The 15,738-nt window shown below is 36.2% G+C and overlaps 1 protein-coding gene across 2 annotated transcripts in view; it reads right to left on the bottom strand.

Moving 5' to 3' along the window:
• Nucleotides 1-15,313, bottom strand: part of LOC144965637 (endophilin-A3-like) — a 59,910-nt gene extending 44,597 nt beyond the window's left edge. Inside the window, exons 1-2 of one of the 2 annotated variants that reach the window (XM_078901190.1) lie at nt 15,115-15,313; nt 11,456-11,524 (exon numbers count right to left, since the gene is read on the bottom strand). In XM_078901190.1, the coding sequence (XP_078757316.1) occupies nt 11,456-11,524; nt 15,115-15,159 (114 nt within the window). In that variant the 5' untranslated portion in view covers nt 15,160-15,313. The remainder of the gene's footprint in view (nt 1-11,455; nt 11,525-15,114) is intronic. The other variant, XM_078901189.1, reaches the window with a different exon arrangement.
• Nucleotides 15,314-15,738: the final 425 nt, after the last annotated feature.

Raw genomic sequence — 15,738 nt, 5'->3', positions numbered from 1 at the left:
CCCTGAAATGATACAATATTTGTATTGCCAAGCAATTCGGGTGAGACCCAACTCCAGGACAAGAGTGAAGGACGCGATGAGAGACAGTACTAGCATCGATTTATTGCGCGGCATTGTGGTCTAGCGGCATGACATTACCTTCGGATAGGAAGGATGAAATTGCCGTGTCCAGCTGCAAATGCCTCTTTACTTAATTATTGGGGGGGGGGGGGGGGGGCATTTATATAGCGCAATATTCACTAAACGTGCTCAATGCGCTTCACATCGGGTCCCTAGCCAACAGAGATTGTAGGAGAGACATTACGCCTGTTAGGCGATATTACACTTTTTTTTTTCTTCGGACAGAGACAACGATGTTAACGACCAGGTACTCATTTTACACCTGAGTACGACGACGAGAGAATGCGTGTAACAGGTTGTCCAGCACTTACCACTAAAACAAAGGAAAATATAAAACGGGGCCAACAACTACGACCCACTCTGTATGAACGACCGATATAAGGGATGAGATTGTCCAGTTAGTTGCAATGCCTCTTTGCTCAAGTATTATCACAAGAGACAACCGATTTTGCTTGACTTTAGACGGCCGGTTTATTTCCTAATCACTTCAATGGGAGCGATCTATATTCATGTTTTCGGCCAACCAATTCATCAATCACAAGATTTGTTGCTGTACAAAACAATGTGTCAAGCTGAACAAAATGACCAATCGTGATGTTAGAAATTTCAAAATCTGTGAACACTTTTTCACTATGTGGGTCACTTTGAGCACATATTCCAATGTGACCAATGACCTCGAGCACATGGAAATGTAATATAGATCGTGCCCATTCGCACGAACAACAAAAGGGAAAAAGGAACAATAATGACAAAACTGAAAATGTAAAACGGAACCAACAACTCGTACCCCTTATGTATGAATGACATAAAACCACAGGGGACATTCAGGGCGAAGTCCATTTACATCTCGTCTTACCCTCGTTTGCATACACTAAACGCACTTAAAAAATGTACTTCGACACTTAATATTGCAAGAAATTGTACTTTATTAATACTTCTTACAAGAGGCGTTGGAGGGAAGATAATTTCAATATGGTCTTAATCGAAAAAAAAACAAAAACAAAAAAAACAAACAAACAAACAAAACAAAACGAAGTGGGGGGGGGGGGGGGGGGGTTACTTTTTCTACATACATAAATATAGCACGCGCTCCCCTGTCATGTAGATCTAGTTTCGCCCCCCCCCCCCCCCCCCCCCCCCCTTCCCATTCCAAAGTACAGCAGATCAAAAAATTATTGAGTTTTTATAAAGCGCAAAATTCACTAAACGTGCTCAAAGCGCTTTACAAGGGGTCCCTGGCCAACAGCAACACTTAACATGTAGAACGAGAGATGACGCCTGTAAGGCGAGATTACAATTTTTTTTTTCGGACAGAGACAACGCTGTTAACGGCCAGGCATTCATTTTACACCTGAGTGCGGGGAGAGAATGTGAGTAAAGAGCCTTTTCCAAGGACTCAACTATGCGCCGAGCGAGGCTCGAACCCAGGACCTTCCGATCCAAAAGCGAGTGTCATATTAAAGACCACATCGCCGCACAAATATACAATATAATACAACTCTTGAAGACTCTGTATAATAATTGATATTACAACGTGCACATAATATCATCATTAGATCATCGTTCTTATTTATTTATTTTTGGCAAGATTTATTTAAAAGAATAAGAAAACAAAATATTGGCAAATCCGTCGAAGTATGAGTGTGTTCGTGTCGCCAGTTACATCAATTGAACTATTGGATCTCAAAGCCTCGAGGAAGGTGGGCCAAATGGATAAGGAATAGCATTGATACTCCGGAGACCCGGGTTCAAATTCAATAATCATTGCTGGCATCTCACCCCGCCCCGCCCCCCTGGCCTTGGGAAGTTGTGAGCTGGATGAATTCTCGTAATTTTTATTCTTCAAATTTGAAATTCACTGTTATTTGTCAGTCAATTGAACCAAGATGCTGTCCCAAAAAACGTTAAACTGTGGCCTATTTCCCTTTTAAGACCTTTGACTGTCTAAAAGAGTTATTCAGAAAGAGAGAGATGGATAGAAAAAGAGAGAGAGAGAGTGATTGATTGTGTGTGTGTGTGTGTGTGTGTGTGCGTGCGAGACAGATATAGAGATCGATAGATAGATAGATAGATAGAGAGAGAGAGAGAGAGAGAGAGAGAGAGAGAGAGAGAGAGAGAGATAGATAGAGAGAGAGAGAGAGAGAGAGAGAGAGAGAAGAGAATTTAATAACATGAATACATGGACGTGTGCGCGGGCGCGTGCGTGCAGTTCCATAATAAGGTGTTTAGCCGATAACGTTTTCCAGAATAAATAACTGGAGGGGATATGAAGCAAAATGGAAAGACAAGACGGAAGATTCGATGAGAGAAAGAAGAGATGAGAGGCAGAAACACACACACACACACACACACACACAGAGAGAGAGAGAGAGAGAGAGAGAGAGAGAGAGAGAGAGAGAGAGAGAGAGAGAGAGAGAGAGAGAGAGGGTATGTCAAGGAATAAATAAATACAAACACATATAAATAAAGAGACACAAAGATGTAGAATAGTTCATATATGGATCGACACACACGAAAACGGGGTAGGACTGAACATGTGTGCGCGCGTGTGTGTGTGTGTGTGGGGGGGGGGGGGGGGGGTATAGGAGAGGGAAGGAAGATAAAAAGAGATATAACAAGATATAATGTAAAAAAAACAACAACAAAAAACGACAGACATGATATCTGACATAAATAAACAAATAGACAGATCGCGACATTTGCACATAAAAGCAGTAAAAGATCAAGAGATGTATGTCTTTATACTACGAGAATCATAAATGAAACAAAAATAAAATTTTAAAAAGGTGGATGAGGGACCCAGCTGTGTGGAGAAAAAGACGGATACTCTCAGGATCACGTAAGTGTCCCTATCGATTGATTGGGTGGGGGTGGTGGCATTGGAAAGTGAGATGGATAATAAGAGTGGAAGGAGGAGGAGGAGGAGGAGGAGGAACGATTTGGGCGAATTTAGCCACCACGGTACAGCCGTTACAGCAAGCAGTTCCCTTAGTCCAATATTATTATTGTTAGTATTCGTGCAATTCTGCGCAGTAACAAACTGAGTTCGGCATGTTAATCTTTATCATTATCCATTGATCATCCCAAAAAACCCATTCATGCATTCATTTACTAAGGTTTATTTCCGGCCATTCAGATGGATATTGGGATTGTGTTGATAATCTCTTGCTACCTTGACATTTTATAAATTCGCAGAGCACCCAACTCAACATGCAAACGATAGAGTCGCTATAGATAGAACGAAGTTGACGTCACTAGGGTCTTTGTTATTGGTTTTTTTTTGCCATCCGCGTTTATGAGTAATTCTCACTTAACTGTATTATCCAGACCATAAAAGTTCAAGGTTACAGTTTTGTGTGTTGGTCCGATATATTTCCGGATGGCAATGTTGTGAGCTTATTAGTCAAGCGTATACTATCTACATCTTACTTTCTCATGGTTTAATTTTTAGTATGATATATACACAATATAAATCTTTCCATTTATTTTTATAACACATAATACAAACTAAGAAACACAACTCCCAATATGAATATTAATGGCGTAATTTGACCATCTGAGAACCAATTAGGTAAGAATAGAGTGTCAATTTCAGGTATCCAGTCAACAACCTATTAACTCACTCAATCTTAGATATTTTTTTATACTTTTCAAAATTGGTGAAAAATGAGCATGTGCCTGGAGAGTCTTGTTCAACTACCATTAACATTTAAAAATGAAAAACAATAGCTGTTATACAACGCATATAATTTGTCTCAGAAAAATGTAATAAATAGGCATGGGGTAAAAGTAACTCGGGTAAACTACGGATATAGCCGTTGTTAGGGTTGAGTTAAAGAAGTCAAAAAAAGGAAGTGGGAAAGGATCGGCCATATTATTATTATTATAATGAGAAGACTTTCCCACAACATCACAAAACATGCTCAAGCGCTTTCCTGGAAATTCCTAAGGAAGAAGATGACTATGAAGGTCAAGAAACAGTTGACGGAGCCCGCTGGAGGAAACTGAGAGGCAAATAAATACGTGGAGAAAACAAAAACAAAAACAAAACTGGAGTAGATAGAAAACCCAGGGATGAGTCAAATAGTCACATAGCATGGCATCACCGATAGCCTATACTATTGGGGGGGGGGGGGGGGGGGGGCGGGTGGCAAGCAAGACAGTTGACTACAAGAAGCCTAATAGCTGTTTCCCGTAATAAACCACTTCAGATGGAACTCACACGCACTTGCTCATTGACACTGACACACGTCGACACACAAACACACACACACACACACACACACATACACACCCACAAACACATATGCGCGTGTGTATGACAACAATACCGACCTTGAAAAATTAACAAGTACTGATGACTGTTAATAGTATTATCCAATTAAGACATCGTCGCTGGTGGCACAGTTAGTTATATCATTTGTTTGCTATAGAGCAAAAAGTATTGCCTGCAAATAATATAATTTATAGAGAGAACCGTTGCAGCCCCTGTGCCAAGTCCGAGAACTACAGTATTAGGCGAAATTAATTACTTACGTTTACAGGACGACCAACTTCCTGATTATTTTAGGGTAATAAAGTTGATTATGTATGTATTTATGTATGTATTTATGTATGTATGTATGTATGTATGTATGTATGTATGTATGTATGTATGTATGTATGTATGTATGTATGTATGTATGTATGTATGTATGTATGTATGTATGTATGTGTATGTATGTACGTATGAGGATGACGATTTTGTTGCTGATAATGATATGGAAAACAAATTCTCTCCAGCTATAGTTACATAAGACAGATGGGAAGTACAGATAGCACACTTGGTACATGACAACACTCTAAAAAAAAAAAAAACGAAAAAAAAAAACGTGAGCTTTTTTACAACTTTTATATATCCAATAAATGTGCTCAAAGCGCTTTACAAAGGGCCTGACCACAGAAACACGTAAGATGACGCATGTTTGGCGAAATTACTTTTTTTTTTTTTTACGGACAGAGACAACGCTGTTAAAGTCCAGGTACTTATTTTACACATGGGTACGGTGAGAAAATGTGAGTACAGAGCCTTTTCCAAGGACTCAACTATGCGCCAAGCGAAGCTCGAACTCAGGACCTTCCGATCCGAAAGCGAGTGTCATACCACTAGACCACATAGCCGCACTCAACTCCGCATCAAACAGACTGCTTTATAAACCAGGGAGTCATCTGTTTATTTATCCTTTTTTGTTGTTGTTGAAAAGATCTCGTTGCCCACCACTTAAGACAACATAAACCGGGATGACCGCTGTTCCAAGGAGCCTCATGACTTTGCAATACTAGAACCAATTACACAATACGAGTGCATCTATTGTTGTCCAATAAAAGAGCCGAATAAGGAACGACTGTGGTGTCAGGTCAAAGCAATTTTCAAATAAAATAAATAAAAAAATCAGTACGGAAATCGAGTCGACAACCTATATATTGTTCATACTAAATATCGTCAAACGTGAAATTCATTGTAAGATTTACTACTTATAACAAAGCACTTTCTATTAATATTTCTTTTTTCCTCTTCTGATTACTTCTAATTTTACGGATTGTTTCAAAACAACTATTTCGCAATTCATTCCTCTGTGAAGCGACTTCGTTTAAAACAACTATTGCGCAATTCCTCCCTCTGTGAAGCGACTTCGTTGCTTCAGCATAGTTGAACCAAATCCACGAAAACAAACAAACAAACAATAAAACAAACAAACGAGAGGAGACATCTCTAAAATCACTATCTACTTATCCACTGAGCATCCCCACCCATCCGACTCAGACTGACACCTTATTTTCTTCTCCCCCCCCCCCCCCCCCCCCCTTCTCTTAAAAAAAAAAAAAAATTCTGGCAGCGTACCAAACGCCCCTGTCGTGATCGATAGAAGGAAGAAAATAATCGAATGGAAATAGTCCATATTTTCTTACTTGTTCATTTTCCGTCTTTAATAAGTGCATGACAACCTAGCCATGGGATTAATGGGTATGTGTGTGTGTGGTGGGGGGGGGGGGGGGGGGGGGGGGGGGGAGATTACCAAGTAACAACAATTTCAAACCTCTTGTGAATATTGTAATGTTGTAATGGCAGAGTAGTTCAGATATAATTCTACAATGATAATTATAATCAGTGAATAGTGCAATGCGATATCGTTGAATCAAATTCATTCGTACTATATAGGAAAAAAAAAAAAAAAAAAGCCAAGTGTAAGATTATTTAAAAACGAAACATCTCTACGACAATGGGAGGGCATATATTTTTATACTCAGTTTTATTTTAAAATCGGTTAACTGCCGTAGCAGTAGTCGTAGTAGTAGTAGTAGTAGTAGTAGTAGTAGTAGTAGTAGTCTCGTAGTAGTAGTAGTAGAAGAAGAAGAAGAAGAAGAAGAAGAAGAAGAAGAAGAAGAAGAAGAAGAAGAAGAAGAAGAAGAAGAAGAAGAAGAAGAAGAAGAAGAAGAAAAAGAAGATTTTTTGTTTGTTTGTTGCTTTAGGTCTCTTCCAACACAATTGAGGTTATATGAGAGACCGCTGAAACAAAAAAAACAAGCAATCTAACAAAAATAGTACAAATGTAAATCAAAATCATAACCTAAAGATATCATAAGCTAAATTATAAATACAAGAACAGGCAGAATATTTACAGAAAAAAAATATCCCCTGTCAAAAATACAATCACAAACCAAAGAAGCAGGATAGGCTAGTAAAGAGAAGAAGAAACGACATCACTATCAGATCGTACACCCATGCGAACATCATAGGTATATGATTCAAGGGTGATGCTCCAATCCAACCACCCGCAAGAAAAAGAAGAAGAAGAAGAAGAAGAAGAAGAAGAAGAAGAAGAAGAAGAAGAAGAAGAAGAAGAAGAAGAAGAAGAAGAAGAAGAAGAAGAAGAAGAAGAAGAAGAAGAAGAAGAAGAAGAAGAAGAAGAAGAAGAAGAAGAAGAAGAAAACTCAACGATCAAATATCGATCGATTTAAATGACCATCATCTTGGCAAAAACTCTCAAACCTAGGACTAAGGAATACCTCACGGATGCCAAGATGAGGGTTATTTAAATCGATCGATATTGGAACGACGAATTTTCTGGCCAAATTTTTAAATACGTGCCTTTCCAGAATACGACAGTTGTCAAGCAAGATCATAAGAGGAATAGATCCCAAATAAATAGGCGAGTAGATTTACCAGTACTCTGGAAAAACCCATATTTTAAAATTTGGGCAGAAATGAAGTCCCAGGTTTGAGAGTTGTTTTTTGTTGCCAAGATGAAGGTCATTTAAATCGATCGATATTTAAAGGACGAGTTTTCTGGCCAAAATTTTAAATATGGGTTTTTCCAGAATACCCTGGGTTTGGCAATGAATTGGAAAGATGAATTGAAAAACAAAGAAACACATTAGTATTAGTATTGCAAGCACTTTCATCCCCCCCCCCCCCCCCCCCCCAAAAAAAAAAAACAAAACAAAAAACAAAACAAAACAACAACAAAAATACGTGATAACAATAACATTTCCGACCCACCATTACGACGACACTCTTTTAGCTCATCCTCTTCATTAAAGCTTTTCAATCAGGTGTATCGCACACCCAAGGACAAGCTGGGGGTGGGCAACATACTAGCATAAAACAACATAGTCACTCCACGAAAGCAACTTCATATAATATGTAATGGATACACCATCAGTGGATTATGATATCATAATAATACCTTTTTTTTAAAAATCCCCTTTATTCATCCCATAGGGGAAATTTGTCTCTAGGGTCATTCCATATGAAGACTGGAATAACCCGGGCGTCAGCCGCAGTGCAGCGCCGCAAATTGAGCTAGGGCGAGGTGACTTGCTCAAGGCCACACAGAGCAGCGGGTATTCGAACTCGGTACCTTTCGGGTGTTTATCAACTGTTTATTAATTGATTATCCACACGGTGTATATTTCCCACATAAATATCAATGCAATTTAAGAGTACTGTCTACAAGCGTTATGTACGATATCATCAACAACAGCAACAAAAAGTTGACAAGCAGTGCTTTTACATCGTCACTGAATACATATTTCCCTCAACTCGTCCAGGACCCACCCTTGATTTGTTTACACATAATTATCTAGTGTGTTTAAACAACAGGACTGGGATAACACAACATTCATCGACGAGATGCGATACGAACGGACCTATGTCTCCCAGTCCCAGTGATAGTAGTGTCTGTTGGACAGGAAGTTAGAAACATAGTCATAATAGTAAGTGACAAAGATACAAAGTACTTGAGGTAGGTTGACTGAAGATACATAGGTATCGAGGCTAACATACACATTCAAACACACACACACAGATAGATAGAGGGAGAGAGATAGATAAAGAAAGAGAGAGAGCGAGAGAGGGAGATGTAGAGATAGATAGATAGAAAGAGGGAGATATAGATAGAGAGATAAATAGATAGATGGATAGATAGATAGATAGATAGATAGATAGATAGATAGATAGATAGAAAGAGGGAGATATAGATAGAGAGATAAATAGATAGATGGATAGATAGATAGATAGAGATAGATAGATAGATAGAGAGAGAGAGAGAGAGAGAGAGAGAGAGAGAGAGAGAGAGAGAGAGAGAGAGAGAGAGAGAGAGAGAGGGGGGGGGGAGAGAGAGACTACCTAAAGGCTATGTGAAGCACATCTTTGAAGCTCTTCAAAGGGAACCGAAGCATCTTTTTTCTTTTTTAAATTTCTGGATGAAACTAAGTTGTTCAGCTTTTTGAGTCACTGTTTGGTGGGTGGAAGGGGGTTAGAGGGCGAGTGTGGATGGATGTGTGTGTGAGAGAGAGAGAGAGAGAGAGAGAGAGAGAGAGAGAGAGAGAGAGAGAGAGAGAGAGAGAGAGAGAGAGAGAGAGAGAGAGAGAGAGAGAGAGAGAGAGAGAGAGAGAGAGAGAGAGAGAGAGAAACCATCACATTATACAAAAGGCCAACCGATAAAAGCATTCAGTGTACGAATCGGCATGTTACTGACTGGTTATCTGATTAATGAGATAACAGCGCACGATCTTGCACAATCAAGAAACTAGACGAAGTTTAAGCGTGTAATACAAAGTTTCTTTAACAAAAGAAAAGGTCAATGTGAACAAAAACAAATATAAGTAAAAGATAAAGGACAACAATCAAGACAATATTTGACACAGATATATTAATGATATCTTCTTATTATCATATGGATACATAACGATCAATTCCTAATCAATTTTTTATTAAAGCCCTGGGAAGAATTAAAACAAGAGGATAATGTCGACCTTTCTCGATACAGCAAACAATTGATTACCTAAGACATTATTGTGATTTAAACGAGATTTTTAAAAATAACAAACGAACAAAACAAAATCCAATAACATCTCTATTATGGTAACCTCTTGTTCCAGACTTGACCCCACGGCAATATGGCTCATTTATAATTTAATTCTATGTTTCTTCCAGACAATTACAATATTTGCAGACCTGCCAAATTGAAAACTTCAAATTTAGTCATGTTTATGTCAATTTTTAGTAGTTTGACAAGGAAATTAGTAATTTCTCAAATCGTGTACGAACAACCACAATTTGACATTGATGATCACTTCAACATTACATCATCATGCTTATATGCACTGTAGAAAAGCTTTATTATTGTTACCATTATCATCATCATGATCATAATCATTTTTATTATTATTATTATTATTATTATTATTATTATTATTATTATTAATATTATTATTATTATTATTATTATTATTATTATTATTATTATTATTATTATTTAAGTATTATTGAAAATTAAAAAAATCGTATTTTCGTAATTGGCTTAGAAATGTGTCTAAAATAAGTAAAATTACGAAAAATTCGTAACATTCGACGGGTTTCTATTTGGTGCGTTTGTTTTGTTTTGTTTTTCCTTCTCCCCATACATCTGTTTAAGCAGGGTCTGGACAACTGAATTCATGTTTGCATCCAGGAAAGACAAATTATAGAAAAATGAAATAATATAAAAGTCAGACAGAAGTACTTGTGACTCTAATTTCAATCACACAAAGCCTACTTTTGTTTATAATAAAATATTAATAATAATAATGATAACTTCCATCAATAATATAGCAATGCCAATGAATTGGACTAGCCGATAAGCTCTATAATTATATTACAGTTATCTTGATGTCAACCAAAGGTAAACAGACAGAACAGGGTCAAACTAAAAATGGGACTAACATATAGAATAACAATTTGCTTTTCCACTACAAAAGGCATTATAAATCCAAAGACAGATATAATTACTCCCTCACACAGACACAGATTTTTTAAAAACCCAGCTAAAACATACATCAACACACCAAAAAAAAAAAAAAAAAAAAAAAAAAAAAAAAAATAAAAAAAAAAAAAAACCCACCTGTAATAAAGACATACGAACTAAGAAAGAAGCAAAAAATAAAAAAGAACTCAACCAAAAATAGTTTCATATCCTGTTTAAATAAGCCCACGTGATTCGTGATAACGGGAAATATATTTTTCAGGCATTTAAATAGTGGATTAGAATTAGAGGTAGATTTGTGAAGTTCTAATGTACAACTGAAACCTGCAATTGAGACAAATTCCACGATCAGTTTGCACTATCATTAGTGATATGAAATAAATTTCCGGATTTCAAATTAGAAGATATACCGAACCCACAATATAATACAAGATCATAATATTACTCTTTGCATTTAACCTCAAAATCCTTTTATTTACAAATCAACAGTATACCTTTCACTAAAAATCTCTCCTGACATTGTCAGAGCAGTACAAAAGCCAGAAAGAAAACGTTTTAAGGCCGCTTCAATTTTGTGGGATCCCATAGGTGCCTGCCTGCCTTATACAAGTTTGAATGTAAATGGCATTTAATCTTAAGCTACATAGACAACAGAGGGAAGTTAAAGTAAACGATGCATTTGACAATTAAATAAGAATTATTTTAAAATCAGATGGGATAATATTAATATTTCTCAGCACACTTTTTCATAAAATTAAGAAAAAAAAAAAAAATTTAGTAGTTTTGGACAGTCTCAACTGTATCATTATCATATTAACATTAACAAATTATATGTCATTAAAAAAACAAAAATAAACCCCAAGCTTCCAACTTTTTTTCCCCCTCAAGGTACACATTTTTTTTTGCTATAAAAATTGAAAGAGATAAAACATCAAATTTGGACACTTTTGGAATGAATAAAACTCTTCTCCTAAGTCAGTTTTCTATTAGAATTTCTAGATATCATAAAGATTTGAATTAAAGAAAAAATAATCATACCCAAAACTTACCCTTTCCATTTCAACAAAGTCATCTTCAAGTTCTGTTCCTTTTGCCCCACCAATCTTTTCACTCATATACTGTGAAAACATGAAATTTGAATATAGTAATAATAGTCATACTCAATCAACAGAAAATTGAACACACAAGTTCCACAAATTAATATAGTTTATCTCTGAAGCTCCCAGTCCTGTTATAATAATGATCCATCCAGTCAGTGAAAATCTGCCCAGTTTCCAGCATCTGCATCACAATGCAATCAGGGTATCCAGGTATCAGAGACATAAAAAAAATCCTCCCAGCCCAAACAAAAATCCTACCATAATTTTTCGCAATTGGACATCACAAAATGACATGTAGTAAATTTCCAGACATTTACTTATAATTATAATACTATCACTCTATCATTGCCGTAAGTAACAATATATGACTATTATATCATCCTTGACCAATGTGTGATTTATTAGGATTGACATGTTGAAGTTGTAGGGAAAATAAAAGAAATTTAACTTGAGAAGGTTAGTGCTTATTTTATTCTTGATGAGCAATTAAGGTAAGTAAAAAGGTGAGAACAAATTCATAATTTAACAACAATTAAAAAGTAAGAGCGTCAAACTGCGGCAAGATCAAACGCATGTCAAAAACTTCCTCTATACCTTAAAATTACAATAGACTTGGTATGCCAAATCACTTTAATATCAAGTGACATGAGTTGGATTGGTGTGTATTGAGTTGTGTAAACTAACCAGTCACACATTATTGATGCCTGTATCACCATGCTGATCGAGGAGACATACAGTGGAACCTCCCGATTACGACACCTCCGATTAACGACAACCTCCTGATAACGACATTGACCCGTGGTCCCGATTTTTTTTCTATTTAAGATCAGTAAAAATAACCTCCAAATAACGACGCACTTTTTGATAAAACCTCCGAATAACGACATCATTTTGGCGATTTTCGGCAGTTTTCGTAGATATCTGATACTAAAAATACCGAGTATGAGTACTCAAAAGTTTATAAAAACGATTCCTGCTTGAACCAATGAGATATGCATTAATAAAAACCAAGGTATAAATGTAAGTGTAAGCAAGTAAACACAAAATCTTGGAAAATGTGATATTATGTGGTGATAGAAGTAGTAGTAGTAGTAGTAGTAGTCGTAGTAGAAGTAGAAGTAGTAGTAGTAATAATAATAATAATAATAATAATAATAATAATAATAATAAGTAGTAGTAGTAGTAGTAGTAGTAGTAATAATAATAATAATAATAATAATAATAATAATAATAGTAGTAGTAGTAGTATAGTAGTAGTAGTAGTAGTAGTATAGTAGTAGTAGTAGTAGTATAGTAGTAGTAGTAGTAGTAGTAGTAGAGTAGTAGTAGTAGTGTAGTAGTAGTAGTAGTAGTAGTAGTAGTAGTGTTTTTGTGGGAGGAGGAGGAGGAATTTTGTTTGTTTTAAAGGGTTTTACAGCGCCTGTGACACATCTATGTTATATCAGCGCCAGTAAAAAGGAAGAAAAGTGGATAGTAAAAAACATTCTATATTTACAATTGAAATGACATAAGAAAAGTAAGACAAAGGGGACTGGTTTAAATAGGGAACAGATGTAGATTCCAGGAGCACAATATCAGTGTACTCAGTTCAGATCACCTAAAAGTCTCATCCAGACACACGCACAAGAACCCTCTAAGAGGAATACACTACAATATTTTGTTTGTTTTGTCAATGTTAATAAAACCTGGTCCCGCGGGCCTTACCACGCCCACTTTGTCCGCCATCTTGGAAACCTCTAAATAACGACACCTCCGGATAACGACATAAAAACTTGGTCCCGTGGCATGTCGTTATCGGGAGGTTCCACTGTAGTTGTTTGCCAAAACTGGACTGAATAGACAAATAAGTCACCTACCTGACCTTAAATGGATGTGGCAAAGTGTTTAACTCTCTCCTTACCGATCCTTTTCAGTATTTTCCCAAAATGGCAGGCTTATCCGGCAGAAAAAAGTGCTTTTTTAAACTCAAACAATCTCTCTACAAAACAACTTTATGTTCTTATCATTTAAACAAAGATCATTGTTATGTACAAAAATGTATATTGTGTTGCAATAAATGTGACGATTTTGCTGTAGGTGGTAAGGAGAGGGTTAATCAGATTATACTTCAATGACTTGTTAATTGCATTAAATTTGAGTCGGACAGAAATGGTGGATCAGTCTGATTTTTAGATTGTAGTCATATTCCCTTCATACAAAACTATATTGTAATGGCTTGGTCCCAAAACAAGTGTTTCGATCTGAAAAAAAAGGGATCTCCGGATTATAGCTTTCAAATAAAGAAGAGAAAAGCTGTCCCCATGCCCATGCAACCTGTCTGGGAGTACCGGATTAGAGAACTGACTGTCTATAATATCTCTATTTAAATCAAAATAAATACCCAACAAAAACAAACACTTATAGCTATAAGTAAGTCTGACAATCGGATGAAAAATATAGGCTAATAATAAAATAATAAGGACAAGGCAGTGTCTACGTACACGGTAACCGGGCACCTAGCCTCAGGATCTACGTACATGGTAGCTCCGGTAACTGGTTTGCCGCTACAATAAAAGCTATCGATAGACCTCGCTCTGTGTGTTTGTGAGTGTTATTTTAAAAAATCAAACAATACAATTTAATCCATTAAAGTTCATTAAAGGCGAGATTCAAGGTTACCTTGTATAAATGTTACCGTGTACATAGATCCTGAGGCTAGGTGCCCGGTAACGAAAATAATGATTATGATACCAAAATATCTGCGATATTCCTCTTTATAACGAAGTTATGCATCATTAATTGAACCCCTCTAAAACTTTTACGTTTAGTAAAAGCGAACGTAATTTCCAGTTTCCAGTCATAACTTTCTTATGGGCGAGTTGGGTCACAATTTGACTCCCACTGCTGCTGCTCACTAAACTGCCTAAAGTTACCGTGTACGTAGACATTCAGTATAGATAAATCACAAGAAGTCATCAATTTCAATTTTGAACGGCCATTGACTTGCTCTTAAATAATGAAATGAATGTGCCTTCTTTCTTGAAGATATAAAAAAAAAACCCTCAGTACTCAGTGTAAAGTGGAAGGACCTAATCTTCTAGTTATATAATATAGGAATAAAAGTGCTGTGAACAGTGACACTGGAAGAGTCAACCAAGATATATAAATAGAATCTATCTAGATATATATCACACTACTACACTATCTCTAACCTCACTGACTCAATGAATGAGAATTATTGAAATAGAATTTTAACTAGATACAAATTCTTTATCATTAAGTTTTCATCTGGAGATCATCAGCAGATGATCAGTCCAACTTGCTTACAGTGGCTTACACTTACTCTTAACTCTACACTACACTACACACACACTCTCACTTCACTACGTGTAAGGCAGTCAACAAAACGATACGTTTCCTTAACTTTTCTTTTCATTTTTCTGTTTCTCCTGTTTCTTATAGTTACCCTTGAGCTTTAAAAAAACATGAAAAATGAAGAGTATAAACAGTCGAGTTGTATCAACATCGAGACACTGACTGTACTGTTGTTGCTCTTGACTCACTGCCAGTGTCTACGACGACAACATAAAAACACTCAATTTCGTAACACACATTTACATTCAATTTACCTGATTCGCTTTGTTAAATTGCTTTCGAAGACCTGCAAACGACATCTTGAATTGAATTTTTTTAAAAAGTAATTCCAAAATCAAAAATAATGATACGCTAATCCATGGGAAGAGGGCGTTGAACGAAATCTTTTCCTACACAGTTTGTAAGGTAGGTACACACATCAACTTATTTTTGTGTGAATATATTCACTTTGCCAGTTAGAACTTTTCTAGTTAGTATTTTTCCACGATGTGAATTTCCACCAACTTAAGTTATAAAATACAATAATATTTAACATGCATTGACTACATTCGTATCTGAAAAAGTATTTGCTTCAGAAATCTATTCTAAATAGTTTAATTATTGAGTATCTGCTTTGATATATTTGAAAAAAATAAAATAAAATAAAAATATTTGGCGGCTAGTAGCAAATTGACATAGTATGACTGGCTACTGGTGATGTCACAAGATCGAAAGCCCGCAGTAAAAGCTATGAAAATTAATATTTGGACAAAATTGGGTGAAAATGTGATAAAAGGGGCAACTTTGTACACATAGTCGTAAGAAGACTAGAGCCATTAATATGAATCAAACTTAAAAATCAATCGGGGGAACTTTAAAATAAACAAAAAAAAAGCGAA

Source organism: Berghia stephanieae, chromosome 2 (assembly GCF_034508935.2).
Source record: "Berghia stephanieae isolate SIO BIC M18660-M18661 chromosome 2, UCSD_Bste_1.3, whole genome shotgun sequence".
Lineage (NCBI taxonomy): Eukaryota > Metazoa > Mollusca > Gastropoda > Nudibranchia > Aeolidiidae > Berghia > Berghia stephanieae.
The sequence above is the reverse complement of the archived record's forward strand: the minus strand, read 5'-3'. Positions and strand labels throughout refer to the sequence as shown.